The sequence below is a fragment of the Epinephelus fuscoguttatus genome, linkage group LG12 (genome assembly GCF_011397635.1).
Source record: "Epinephelus fuscoguttatus linkage group LG12, E.fuscoguttatus.final_Chr_v1".
NCBI lineage: Eukaryota > Metazoa > Chordata > Actinopteri > Perciformes > Serranidae > Epinephelus > Epinephelus fuscoguttatus.
The window spans coordinates 40,804,303-40,818,999 of NC_064763.1; the positions used below are offsets into that span (position 1 = coordinate 40,804,303).

The following is a 14,697-nucleotide window of genomic DNA, read 5'->3' on the forward strand; positions in this document are numbered from 1 at the left end:
GACCTCTGCGCTGCTTTCAAGCTTAAATTACTGTGAAAACGTTTTAATGTATTAATTCTAAATTGTTGTAAAAGGCTACTGCTCCTAAAGTGAGTGCTCCATTATACCCGAGATGAATAGTCGAGCGGTAATAGCTTCCACCCTTGGGATGCTCATGACAGAATCTCTCCCATGTTTCTACAAAGCACAAAGATCAGTACAAATACATACAGTACATGAAGTACAGCGGTATCACACATGATACTGTGATCGTTTCTGTACACACATCCACAGTCCCTCTTGTCAGGCGATTGCTGTCCTCTACACCTCGGTATGCATGTTTTGCTTTCTGCTGAACAAATACAATACGGACAGTTGCCTCATCTACAGTAAAGATTATTTTAGTATAGAAATGATTTCCAGAAAGTGTGAATCCCCTTGTCGCTGGTGCTGGATTTCATACTGAGCGTGGCACGAATGATGGTGGTTGGATGTTGCATGTTCAGCTTTTCCCCTACACATCTCTGTATGTGTAGGGTATTCTCTGACAAACGTTGAGCGAGAAAATATCACTTTCCATTCTGGGACATCAGTAAAAAAAAAAAAAAAAAAGAAAGAAAAATCAGCCTAGCCCATCTTCTTCTGACGATCCAGGAATTTTTGTCTTCTATCAGGAGGAATCTCCTCTAAAGAGATACCATGATTGCTCCCCCTGTAGTAGGAAATACAGTTATTATGCAGTGTGACTCGGACACATCACATTCATACCGTGCTGTGCTACGGTTAAAAAGTAGTGCAAAGATTAAATCACACGTATGTGGAGTAACCAAAATGTTCTCTTACCCTTGAAGGTCTGGAGGAATAGGCAGTGCCTTGCTGAAATCCTCTCTTCCTACCAACCAGTATGTGTTCTCAATCCCTTTTCCCTAAAAATAAATCATCATCAGCGTTCATTAGCTATCACCACCAGGTCAGTGCTGCAGTGGCTACACTGCATATCTTCTGTGTATATTATGAACGTGTTTTACATTTATTTTACCTTTAACTCTGTCATGCCTCGGACATCAATTTTGTATCCCAGCTTCAAGCTGTTCAGGACATCAACTGTGCTTTGGTTGACATGGATTCTGTAAGCTATGATAGAAAACACAGAGAAATCTAAAATATTTGCACACTGCAACTTCTTTAATGTCAGTAGCTACATGTAAAATCTCCAATCCCCCTGGAACTTTTTAAGAGTACAGAATTTTCCCTACAAATATTTGAGCAAACTTGTTTGAATTATCTTTATTCTATAAGTTCTGTGCACGAAAACACAGGACAAACTGTGTCCCGTATTGATTCAGTAAGGGACAGTGCTTTTATTTCCAATACAGGCCGATCACATATGGTGCTTGATGAGAAGTGTTTTCAGTTAGATTGGTTTTCTACTTTCGATGACGAGCAGGACACATCTGCCTCATCCAGAGAGAGTCACACGGGATTCAGTGTCTGTCAGATGGTCTGAAGGGGAAACGACCATATCAGCAGAGCAACATCTTAATGCACAGCAGACTTCAGGAGCGGGTCGATTTTTTTTTAAACATTAGGACTTTATTCCCGTTAAATTAACAGTTTACTTTCTTAATTCTTTATTATCATCACAACTCCTTTCTCAAAATATTATAACTTTATTCTGGACCTCTCAGAGACCAAAGATATGTAGGATATGTACTGAATGTGTGTAAAGTTTTGAACATGAACAGAAATATTGCTGAAACACGCATGAGCTAAAGTCCAGGGGTTTATAAATTGATCACAATGAATTTATGCGTCATTGATGTGAATAGATGCACATCTAAAGATGCTACTTCTCCAAACAATAGACACAAAGGAGGATTGAAAGGTAAACTATGCCTACATGTGTGCCGACTCAGCAGGGACAACATTAAATGACATAAGCTGATCTACACGGGGCGTCGGTGGTTTAGTGGTAGAGCAGGCGCCCCATGTACAAGGCTGTTGCCGCAGCGGTCCGGGTTCGAGTCCAGCCTGTGGCCCTTTGCTGCATGTCATCCCCTCTCTCTCCCCCCCCCCTCTTTCACACTTAACTGTCCTGTCCATTAAAGGCAAAAAATGCCCCCCAAAAAATATCTTTAAAAAAAAAACTGATCTACACGAGAATAAACGTGATTTTTATTTACATTAGATATCATAACCTATTTATATTTGGAATTATCACTTATTGCTCTGACTTTCCGATTTACTTCACATGTAAAAAGACATTTCCACCATAAATCGGTGCATAAACATTCACCAGAATGTAGGAAATGAAGTGTCTGCCACCCAAAATTTCCCCCATGTAATATATATCCCCACCAATGTTGAAATTGAACCTATGCCCTCAGATTGCATCTCAGAAATTTACAAAGTCAGACTGTTGTTTTGTTATTAGGCCACTTGGTGGCAGTAGACTACACATTTATGCTTTGCTGCTCATTGCAAAAACACAATATAGTCAAGCATGAATGCATAATTTTAATTCTAGCAGTGGTGGAAGAAACATTCAGATCCTCTACTTAAAAACATTTAAGTTTTAAGTCTTACATTTAAAACTTGAACAAAAGTGAGTATTATCAGCACATTGTACTAAAAGTATTCCCTGTGCAGTAAAATGTGTTTTATTATCATATATGATGTTTTTGAATTAACATTGCTGCTGCATCGATATGTACGTTGCACGTTACTGCTGCAGATATGTAGGCTGTACTAATTTTAAGCCCTTTAAATGCTACCTATAAGGGGACAGAGCGTTTGACGTTAGGGCCTGAAGGCTCTGGAACAATCTGCCCGAAGAAATCAGGTCAGCCGAGTCAGGGATCTCTTAAAACATACTTTTACTGGAGAGCCTTTCCTGATTCTTCTTGAGCTCTACTTTACTTTGAACTGTCTATTTACTCATTTTCTACACACTGAATTTCTTTCTAAACCTGATGATTTTATGACCTGTATGTTTTATTTTGATGCCTGTGAAGCACTTTGTAATGCTGTTTTCTGAAAAGCGCTCTATAAACAAAGATTTTTATTATCATTGTTGGATGGTTTAAACTGCAGCAATGAACATATCCTTTAAGATCATCACAAGTTTCCAGCATTGCTGTCTTGTAAGAACCATTTATCTAAAAAAGTCCACTTTTCGTGATGTCAGAAAACCAGTCCTGATTTCAGCTTTGTGATGAAGCATTTTCCAGCTGATCCAAGAGGGTTTTTAAAGATTTTATTTAGCTTAAGAAGGAGGGGAAATTTCTCAATTAATAAAGGAACACTTCATCCTTCAATTTATCAGAACAAAAATCACTTTTAAAATCACAAAATGTGATGTGTTTTCACAGGGAGAGTATGAAAACATGATTTGTATGTTAGATGAAGTGGAGCAGAAGTATAGAGCTGCATAAAATGGAAATACTTCAGTAAAGTACGAGTATCTCAAATGTGTACTTAAATACAGTACTTGAGTAAATGTGTTTAGTTATATTCCACCACTGTATTTCACTGTACTTCCTCTAAACAGTTTAAGTGTTAATAGTTTCATTTATGATAGTGTGATCCTCTGGACATCAGTAAAGTGGACTTAGCATTTCATATTTCATACTTCATTTATACGCATGCAGAGGGCAGCTGAAGCAAACTTATCATTGATGTTGACATTTAAACTGAAACTTCAAATTGGCCTCTAAATCTGTTGATAGTCTTAAAGGATTAGTAAGGACTGCTCACTTAAAGCCCTGTTTAGCCTCAGGCAGCAGGCACACTAGCTACACCTGTTCTCTCATCCATCATGTCCATTTAAAAAAAAAATATTTAAAAGCTAAGAAAGAGGAGATCTGTCTGGCCTATTCAATGATGTATGAGACACTCACGCAACCCCGTGGACTCCATTCGAGATGCTGTGTTGACAGTGTCTCCAAACAGACAGTACCGAGGCATTGTGAGACCCACTACTCCCGCTACCACTGGGCCTGCAAACATAGCATGAAAGAACACACACACACACACACACACACACACACACACACACACACACACACACACACACACACACACACACACAAGTTGGGTTGACAATGTCGCTTCTCCTTCACAAGCAATCTCTTACATCATGTGTCAAATGAAACATTGTAGGATGTGACTTTGAAGAAGTTTTCAAAATGATTTTTGTCTCCCAAAACTATGACATCGAAGCACTTCTGTGTATATAAAGAAATTAATAGAATAGAAATCCAAAGTATGCAGTGTGTTAATTGGATGACAGCGCTCTAAGTGGATAGCGTTTCACTGTTCCAGGAATAAGTTCCAGACGAGGATAAAGGAGGTAAAAATACCTCCTTGCCTTAGCAGCTTGGGCTCCTGTATTCCACTGCAACACATTGACTATTACTCACTCTGGAGTTTGGGTTCATTTCATGCCGTATTACTCATTACACATGTATGTGACTCTTAAGGTAATCTCTCATGGTAAAGAACTTTCCACATGCAACGTTACTACTGGACATTATAATGATTAGAGCAGCACAGCACAGAAAGCACGAACATATTGCTCACCAGAGTGCAGGCCGATACGGATCCTGACCTTCAGTTCAGGCATGTGCCTCATCTTGAAGGTACCGATGCAGTGGAGGATGTCAAGAGACATGTTGGCCATCTCAGCTGCATGGCGGTTGCCGTTCCTAGAGGGGACTCCCGAGGCTACCATGTAGGCATCTCCGATAGTTTCCACCTAAATTATGTAAAAATAGGAGTTCGGCACACACGCACATACACAGTGTTTCTCTCACTAGTTCAACACTGCTAACTTTGAAAGAACTGGCCACCACCAAAATAAAGAGTTCTCTTGATAAACAGCAGATTTAACATGTTAAAATGAGGCGGGAAATGCTTTGCTAGAATAAATGGAAATGTTTGAGCAACATTAACAATACAGAAAATCACAGATCTAATTCTTGTAAAAAATTTCACAGAAAATACAGAAAACAAAGTTTCATTAAGAATAAAACAAAAAGTTATTTATAATATTTGAAAAATCTCCTTGGTGTATTACTACCAAAGCTGATTTATAAAGCCTACAAAAGATTGAGTGTCTGTTGCTTTACTTTAAATACTGAAAACTAATAAATAATACAAAAACGAGGTGCTCATCACTGTGTGCGCCTGCAACGCTCACCTTGTAGACATCATGCAGTCCAATGATAGCATCAAAGAGTGTGTAGAGGTCGTTGAGTAAATCGACCACCTCGATGGGTTCGCTGAGAGCTGAGATGGTGGTGAAGCCCACGATGTCACTGAAGTACAGCGTGGCCTCGTTGAAATGCTCGGGTTTGACAGGCTTGCCCGTCTTCAGTGCCTGGGCCACAGACCTGAAGGGGGAAGATGATGAGAGGACAATCTGAGACTGCTGTCTTACATGTTTCTTAGATTCAACTTTTTAACTTTTACAGACATTCAACCACAGTCAATTTCTAATCCCATGAATTAGATGATTTCAGGATTTCCTCCCAAATTATTATTGATTATTATTGATTGCAAACAGGCACAGGGACATGTCTAAAATCACAACTGAAGAAACACAATGGCAGCACGGTGTGACTCTCTCCTCTCAACAGGCAGGTGGTTGATAAAGGAAAACTCCCTCTACTTGGCAGATCAGTGATTTAAAATGCATTTATTTCTATCTGATCAAATTTGATTCAGAAAGATATGATTAAAGTGATGTCAACACTATGAAAAGCTCTGAGACAGAAGCATTTTTGGTGATCAGATGCACTATAAATCATAAAAGGAAACAAAACTGAGGAGGCTGTCGTGTTACACATACTGAGACATATCATGCAACACTGTACATTTATATTCTTTGGACGCCGGGTGACAAATTGACCCATTACTGATATCTTGTTTTTAAACACCCTCTGATGGAAACAGACCGTGACTAATTTCAGTGATAGAACATGGTTACAAGAAAAACCCAAAAGCAGGCTTCAATGATGAGGATTGATTGTCTGATCACATCCACATCACTGGTTGTCGCACCAAATATTCCCACAGTTGTTAAATGCATCAAAACTAAAGCCATATTTTGGCAAAAATTTTTTGAGACATGACAAACAAAAGAAAGAAAGATGTTAATAAAAAATAAACAAATGTGTGTCATTTTTTTTATAATAATTTGACTTTTTAACTTTGTTTTCCAGCTAATGAGACAACAACAACAAATGATCAGAATCTCACAATGTTTTCTGTTTTATCTTGATTCAGCTGCATTTTTGGTCTCCAAAGTTCGTGAGAAATATCAACTTCAATCTCTGCAGATAACCTCACACCAGTGTGTCAATGAGCAGCTATCCTGCTGGATGAGCACTGAATCCCTGCCAGCTTCAGCGAGGCTGTCTCTGACCTTTGACCTCACTAAGGAAGTAAAAGGAGCGTCATTCAAGCATAATACTCAGACTGATGCTCTACAGGCCTCCAGTGGCTATGACTTAGAGCATGACATCCCAGTTTCTGGACACTCACTTGGGCAACATCTGAGCCACCAGCCTGTCAGTCTTCTGTCTCTCCACCTCCAGCTCCTCCGTCCTCTCTCTGATCAGATCCTCCAAGTTGGAGGAGTACTGTTCCAACATGCGAAGCATAGAGTCGATGATGTTGGTCTTCTTCCCCTTGGTGATGTTCTTGAACTGTCACATGAAAAGGAGGGAAAAGGAATGTCATCTCCAACTTGCTACTTTCACTAAAACAACAACATTTAAGGAGGAGTAGATGTGAATCAACGTGTGTTTTCAGTGTATTTACTTGTTTGAAGACCTCCTCAAAGGTCGGCCTCTTCTCTGGCTCTTCGCTCCAGGCCTGTTTCAACACCTGTATCACCTCCAGCGGGGCCTCATCGACTGACACGACAGGCCGACACAAGGGAGGAGGCTCTTTGACCTTGCTGATAATCTCTGTCAACACAGTGAAGAACACACAGATGTTAGGCACACACAGATATGAACAAAAACAGACAAGGTAAATGCAGTGCAATTGCCTCCAATGTGGTTTTTGCACAAACAATTTTGTCAAAGAAATATTAATGTCGTTGGTGATTAAACAAAGCAGAGGCGTCGACTCGACTCGACTCGACTCCAGCCTGCAGCCCTTTGCTGCATGTCGTTCCCTCTTACTCTCCCTCTTCACACTTAACTGTCCTTTCAATTAAAGGCAAAACGCCCCCAGAAAATCTTTTTTGGGATTGGGCAGCATTTTCAACAACAATACTAACACTTGTCATTTTCTTTTTAGCTCAGTGGGCACGATTATGTATAACGAGAGCAGAGGGCAACGATAAGTTATCTCCACAGGGTGGGAGCACAAAGGACAGGACGGACATTTTACGTAGCACCTTCACAAATTTGCCAAAAATATTTAAAATACGAGTAAATCTTTTGCACATTTCCCCATCACCTCCTACTACTTTACGTTTTTTTTCATGTGACCATCCTTTGGGGTCACTAATTCCATATCACTCACCCTTGGGAGGCATGTCCAGCATGCAGAAAGGTGCAGAGCGAGCGATGACTTCCTGCCCTACGATGGAGAAACTGTAGACATCTCCGGCGAAAGTTCCCCTCCTTCTCAGACTGGCGCTTCTCAGCAGCTCAGGTGCTGTCCAAAGTAGGTCTTCAATAAAAAGAAAATGCACGATGATAAATAAACAGTGAGTATTGATATGTGAGAGAAAAGTCACTAATGCATATAACTCACCCTCTGGCTTTTCCCCGTCGGAGTCAATGCTCTGGGCAATCAAAATTTCATTGAACCCATAATCTGTCACCTTCAACACAAAGCGCCCGTCTACCACACAGTTACGGGATTTCAGCCGTCCGTGGACGATGTCGCGATTGTGCAGGTACTTCATTCCCTGAGAACAGTTTGACGAAAACTTGTGAGCGATGAGGAAACGTGGCAAGATGGGAAATGAAACACGTTGGTCATTCTGTCTCTCTTACCCGAATCAGATCCATTAAAAGGGAAGACTTGAACATCCAGTCAAGACGCACGTCCTCATTGCTGAGCAGGTCCTCCAAGCTGCCACGGGAGCAGTGCTCGGTCACAACACCAAAGATCCCAGAGTCGTAGAACAGCCCCAGGAACAGATTGACGTTCTCGTGCCTCATGTCTCTGAGCTGATTGAGAAGACAATGGAGATGTCAGGTAACTTCATGCTGCAAGAGGAACGTCACTCCGTTTGATGCATTCTGTATTTTGTGTTTTTTGGCAACACTGGAATATCAGTCGATTTAATGACTCACAGATTCACTTACCCTGATAAAGATATACTCAGCATTGCTGCTGATACTTGACACAGATCCAGTGGGGGATTTCTTCAGCCAAACCCAGTCACCCTGCGAATGTATAGAAAAAACAACAGTCTTTCTGAAACCAAAAACACCCAGAGGCGTGAGCAGCAAAATGACAAACAGGACTATATAACAGGAGTATTGAGGTATTGTGCCAGGCTGACCTCAAACACAGCAACATTGGAGCTGTCTGGTGAGGAGGCCAAGTAGCTGCGACCAGATACCGAGTGGTGAGGTGTCTTCATATCCAGCTGGCTTTTCAGGATACTTTCATCATTGAGCTTCTGCTCACACACACACACACACACACACACACACACACACACACACACACACAGTTCAAAGAGGACAGGTTAGTTGGAGTCTTTCAGAGGTAAACAGCTTTCATACATCACATACTTGCAAAGGTGAGGTAGGTCAGTATTGTCAGAGACTGAGCACAGAACTGACCCGTTTGCTGATTTGAGTGTTGATGAAGACCAGGTCGTCAAGGGTCAGGATTACCTTCGTTGATCCACCGTTACCACCTCCAAGGCTGAACCCAACCCTGCCCGTTCTCCTTGATGAAACAAAGAAGACGATCAAAAAACAACCAAAATGTTCTCAAAAGATCACACAAGACCCCAGCATATGAAATCTTTCTTTGATATCCTGCTGTACATACTTGAAATTGACAAAAAGGTAGAGTCCACATGCAAAGATTGCAACGAACAGAAGGAAGAGAAAGAAGAGAGTGACTGTATCCAGGCCTTTGGGAAGAGAAGAAAAACACAAAGACAGATAGTTTGAATACACTGAATCACTCAGCAACGCACCAGCTTGTATTAATTTCTTGTAATGACACTACTGGTGCACTCACCTCCACTACAGGCAAAGTTTGGGTTAAACCAGCAGCCTGAGTCGGTGTAGGGCGTGCTGCCTGCGAAATGGATCGAACGACCGAGGTATTTTAAACCCCCGATCCCGCCATATATATGAGCAGCTTCCAGAACATGGGTGGAGTAGAGAGAGCTGCCCATGCCACTGTAGTCCAGCACTACATAGCGAGCTAGCATGCCTTCACCGTTCCTGCCAGACCTCAGGTGCTGATTGAAGCCTTCGAAATCAAAGCTGCCCTTGCTGTTACCCAGGATCTGACCAGTTACCCAGCGGCCTCCTTTGGCACGGGCCTGCTCAGCAGCCATAGCTATGTAGTATATCATGTTGTAGATGGAGCCAAAAAATGGGGAAACCTAGCAGAGAAGACAGTGATGTGGTCATTTTGATTTAATTAAAATGTTTGTCTAAGTGCTTTTGTTTCCCCGTCCTTTAGATGTGTCTCATTTTCCTGTTGACTATTATCATTTTCTAATACTACAATATACAATTAAGACACTCACCTGCTCTGGTGGGGTGCTGCTGCGGATTTCATAGCTGTCTTGAGCGTCTCTGAAGGCCTCATAGAAATTGCGTTCTCCAGAGTCCATAGTGATGGTGAGGACCCCATCATAGGCTTTCCGCAGCTTGGTGTCATTGCCTAGCATATAGTATGGCGCATCTTTGTAGGGCAGCGCATAGAGGAGGGCGTCGTAGGGGATGAATACATAGCCACGGTCGATCATTCGCATGGCCAAGGCTGTTGTCAGAAGCCGGTACTGGGCTTCGCCACCAATCAGGACAGAGGGCATGCACATGATGACCACTATGGAGAGAGGAGGGATTAAAAACGGGTTTATTTACATGATTCGTGTGAAAGAAAACTGTGTGGAGGTTATAATACATGAATTGGTCTTATTTCAGTCATCTTTACATCTACAACTCACCTCTGACACGGTCTGCTTCCCGCACTTTTGTCAGTGCTCTGTTAGGTCCGTCCTTGTCCGACTCCATAGTGACCACAGGGTTGACAGGCAGGCCGAGGGCCCTCAGTGATGAGGCCAGTTCCTGTCCTGTGGCTTCCCACACATCTGTCTCCTCTGAGATTATGGCCACATGGGCCCAACTAAAGTACTGCAACACGGTGAAGAGTACACGGGAGGACAGTGGCAGCGGTCGCAGGAAGGTGGAATACATCCCTCCTTTATCCATGTTGGGTTTGAGGCAGCCCCAGGAAAGGATCCCAGCATCCCACTCTTTTGCATACAAAGCAGCTGAGGAACAGTAGCCTGGGTTGGCGGGGCCCAGGAAAGCAGCACCATAACCTTCCAGCTCAGCAAAGCGAGCTAGGGCACGGGATGACTTGCAGTCCTCATTGATCAGCGTGTAGTCATACCAGTAGCCTTTGTTGAGGTAGGGGTTCTTGTTTATGCGAGCAGTGGCCAGGCGGGCTGCCAAATCAGGGAGGGCTTTGGAGTATAATAGGTCACACGTCCAGGGTCCAACCAGGGCCACCTTAAAAGTGGTCGCCCAGGCCTGACAGGGCAGAATTGAGAGCATGAGTAAGGGCAGAAGTAGCCAGTTCCCACAGCTCCTGGAGCGTTGCACAGGGAATGATGGCAACTGTGGTTTTGATGATGAAGCTGCTAATGATTTAAACAGACTATATCCACTGCAACTATTTGCAACCACTGTCCGCACGTGTCCTTTCCTCTTCACTTTTATTGAGTCGTGCTGCCATCGCGGGTGGTAGGACAGGTTGTGCAGAAAGCGAGGGTCTCTGTGACTTGCCATTTTCCTCACACAGCTATTCTGATGCTTTAGACACAGAAGGAGAGTGGGGAGTTTATGATGAGTAGTGTGACAGTGACTGTCTCTGTGGATAGGACCGTCTCCCTTGGCACTCAGCAGGCCTTTAGTCCAAAAATGGACAGGCGGTGAGAAGACCCCAAGCCATCACTGCCTCCGAAGAATAAGAAGAAAAACAAACTGCAATTAGTAAATGTATAGCTTGATAGTTCAGTGTGATCTGTTTTTGCTTCCTAAGTTCTAGGATACAAGCAAGGATAGCTGAGGGCTCACCAGGTTACGGACAGGATCCCTGACCTGAACATGCATCTTGTTGAGCTGTTTTGTTTAACAGAATGTGATGTTGAATCTTATCAGCATCCATCTGTCTCACTGAGGACATGGTGCCTGAAGTGCCAGCACTGTTCTTCGAAGAATTAATGCCATGTGTGTGGCAAGCTGATTAGCTCAGCGGGGGCTACAGAGTTTAAAAAATCAAGTGCCAGGTAACGTGGAGCTAAATCTGGCCTCGATGTCTCCATTTGGTCTTGGTATCTCCTTTCCCCTTAAGGTCAGTCTTCTGAGTTTGCCTTCCATTTCAGGACAGTTTGTCTTAAACTCCAGTCACCCCTAAGATTCTTGAAACCAGCGTCTAAATCTGTACTTGCTCAGGAGCTCAGGATTAAAATGACAGTGTGATGGAGCTTACACTGCCATTTCAGGTTACATTAATTATTAATTATCAAACATTAACTAAATTTAGAGACTTTATTGCTGAGAGTAAATTCACATTGTATTTATTGCATGCTAATAAATGCTAACTACTCTGTACTCTGAGCTGGACTGACTTTAAAAATGATTAAGACCAGGCTGCTGTAACTAAGCAAAGCAGAGGATTTGCTTTGCGTACTGTCACCACACAACTCCATGATTGGACATCGTCATGATCGACTGTAACCCTAGCAATAATGTTTTGAAATCCTACTGTTAAGTACTGTTTTTAACTGATAAAGAAACCCAGCCAATACTGTACTCTGTGCTCAGAAACTAAAAATGGCTGCCCATGACAAAAGCATTGAGCCAAAGGCCTGACCAACCTACCAATGGGGAACTTACAGCTTCCTGTTTCTTAAGTAAAAAAAAACAAACATAAAAATCTTTCACCTATATAATTCTGGTTAATGGAGGCAATTAAAAATATATGTGTACTTTTAAAATACTGAAAGAATTACCTCTAGTGAAGCAAAAGAGGAGGACAAAATTTTTTGACAATCTTTTGTAGCCTGACTGATGCTGGATTTTATAGGCCGATATCCATATTTGTGAATTTGACGGAAGGGATATTTTTTTAATGAACACATAAGTAGTGAAAACAAACAGTAAAGATGAACTTGTCAGTGCTCTTCGGTGGACAAACCATGTCTTGAGCCAAAGACTTGCACCCCCAAGGTTTACCAAGCAGCAGAGGAGATATTATCTGACAGTGGGCATCAAACTTTTCAATTCATCCCCACTCTGTCGCAGTACGGACATCAGATGACTGTGAGTGTGCTGAGTCCCTCTGGACTCAATTACTCTAACTGGATTCACAATTTACACTCTTTGTAACTCTGGCAAAGTGCAGCACATCTACTGTGCATTTAACTCACACTCACATCATTTTGCACACCTTACTGTAACTAGCATCCATCATTCCAGTGGCGACACTTTCTCTAAATGATCCCAAACTCAGTTCCTTTTAAAAAGCACAAAACGCCACATGGCCTCATTTGATTCTTTGCCTTCAAGCTGAAATGCAGCAAGCAAGCAGTGACCAGCAAGCCTTCTAAAGGGGCTAATGCTGACACTGGCTTATCAGTTCTTAATAGGTTAAGAGGCGCACTGACTAATATGCTAGCCCTGTTCTAAAGTGCTGCTTTAAATAAAAAATAGGTCAAATTATGTTAATCCAAAATTCAAAATGCTGTTTACATCTTAGGTATGAAGCAACTTTTAAAACAAATTTATTAAGAAAGTGGACGAGCTGTGGTTCTCCAACAGTCGCACCTTTACAGGACGAGCTCTGCTGCAAACAGATTTGAACAAGGCTACAACGACACTGTATGATGGATGAATTATTTACATTAAAAACTACACCTATATCACCCTTGATAGCACAAGACGATTAAATTAAAGTTTAAATGAGAGACAGTTCTGACCTGGAGCAGTTCGTCTACATACTGTAGGAGCCATGTCGGTGTTGGTGGCTGTCGTTGAATGGCACCATCCAGACTCCAGGGGGATTAGGTACACAGAAGTAGACAGCAGGAGCAGTTATCTTTGTCCTTTTATTGGGAAAAAATATCATATGTAATCCAAATAGCGTGAAAAATACAAAATAAACTTAATTATCTCCTCTTGTATCCATGTTCCTTAAAGACAGTACTGAAAATGAAAAATCTCCTCATTTCCAGTCGTTAGCGTTGTCTCTTGCTCTCCCTGTTTGGGACTAGGACCCACCACAAACCACATAGCAAAGGCCGGTGCGTGAGAAGAGACGCAACCCTGATCCAGCGTCTGGATTGGTAAAAAATAGATTGGCAGAGAGATGTGGAGTGGTAACAGGTAAAAGAAAGGGAAGAGTGGGAAGGACTGGCGAGCTTTGACTTCTCAGCCCTCTTTAGCCTTTAATCCACAGAAGTGTGGGAAGAGTGTGTGTGGGGGGAGGGCTGGAGGACAAGAGAAAGAAGGTGAAAGTAGAGGTATATTCACTCTCTGTCATTTACACAGTGTGTAAACATAGGTTCTGATGTGGCTTTAAAATATCCTCAAACCTTGGGCATCGTATCACTGATTTGATTGATGGATTTAATGGCTACAATCACAACTTGGAAGAACTGTGCTGAAAATGGCGGCTAGTGGTTCTGATTTATTGTCCCACCTTCTACCTCCACTTGTCTGAAATCAAGGGGATGAGGCACATTGTTATTAAATGAAAAAATAAGTTCTTCAGATCACAAACCTGCTGTCTTATTTGTTGGTATAACCATAAAAAAAGGATATGACCTAGAGGAACTTGTCGTTCACTTGCTTTTGTGAGGGTCGAAGTTTATGGGACTTTTTGTGCCAGAATAGAGACACTCATCAAAATCCATGAACTTTACCTTGAAGGAAAGAAATGTTCACTTTCAGCCCTTATTACTGTTGTTCTCTCACTGTTCATCATGTACAATGCACTGTGAGGAACTCCATACTTTAACTCTTAAAGCAAAGAAAATAAAAAAAGCAACAAAAAAAAGGAAAACCTTTGCAATGCTAATATAATAATTGCAAACGTATCACCGATGGCTGCCTTAAATTACAGAATCGCATGTAATCACCTGGGCTTGAAACTGGTGCAGTGATTAAGGCACCTGTAGCTGTAGCCTCACATAACCCTGCTGCTCCATTTCAAATCCCTCTGAGACCTCTGCTCATGCACTGCTGCTCACCTCGTCTTACTGCTGTAGCTTAAGATGCTAACGGACGACAGAAAATTGTGCTTGGGTCAATCTCTCCGCAGACACCAGTGATGGATCTCATAATTTAGGAATTAAAGCTTGGATTGTTTTTTCTCAATAATGTGGATCTCACCATGGGTAAAATACCAGAGAATGTTTAAAAAAAAGGATTTTGTTAGATTGGTCAATTAGCCTACGTCATGGTCAGGGATGTCAGCAGTTAACCA

The 14,697-nt window shown here is 42.0% G+C and overlaps 1 protein-coding gene across 1 annotated transcript in view; it reads right to left on the minus strand.

Moving 5' to 3' along the window:
• Positions 1–14,697, minus strand: part of gucy2d (guanylate cyclase 2D, retinal) — a 25,526-nt gene continuing 10,829 nt past the window's right edge. The window contains exons 4-22 of the mRNA XM_049591688.1: positions 13,190–13,315; positions 10,151–11,162; positions 9,728–10,029; positions 9,208–9,580; positions 9,013–9,097; positions 8,799–8,907; positions 8,513–8,632; positions 8,313–8,393; positions 7,998–8,174; positions 7,753–7,909; positions 7,519–7,668; positions 6,805–6,953; positions 6,526–6,689; positions 5,180–5,372; positions 4,561–4,735; positions 3,879–3,977; positions 1,019–1,113; positions 823–905; positions 1–691 (exon numbers count right to left, since the gene is read on the minus strand). Coding sequence (XP_049447645.1) covers positions 607–691; positions 823–905; positions 1,019–1,113; positions 3,879–3,977; positions 4,561–4,735; positions 5,180–5,372; positions 6,526–6,689; positions 6,805–6,953; positions 7,519–7,668; positions 7,753–7,909; positions 7,998–8,174; positions 8,313–8,393; positions 8,513–8,632; positions 8,799–8,907; positions 9,013–9,097; positions 9,208–9,580; positions 9,728–10,029; positions 10,151–10,997 — 3,444 coding nt within the window. The 5' untranslated portion in view covers positions 10,998–11,162; positions 13,190–13,315 and the 3' untranslated portion in view covers positions 1–606. The remainder of the gene's footprint in view (positions 692–822; positions 906–1,018; positions 1,114–3,878; positions 3,978–4,560; positions 4,736–5,179; positions 5,373–6,525; positions 6,690–6,804; positions 6,954–7,518; positions 7,669–7,752; positions 7,910–7,997; positions 8,175–8,312; positions 8,394–8,512; positions 8,633–8,798; positions 8,908–9,012; positions 9,098–9,207; positions 9,581–9,727; positions 10,030–10,150; positions 11,163–13,189; positions 13,316–14,697) is intronic.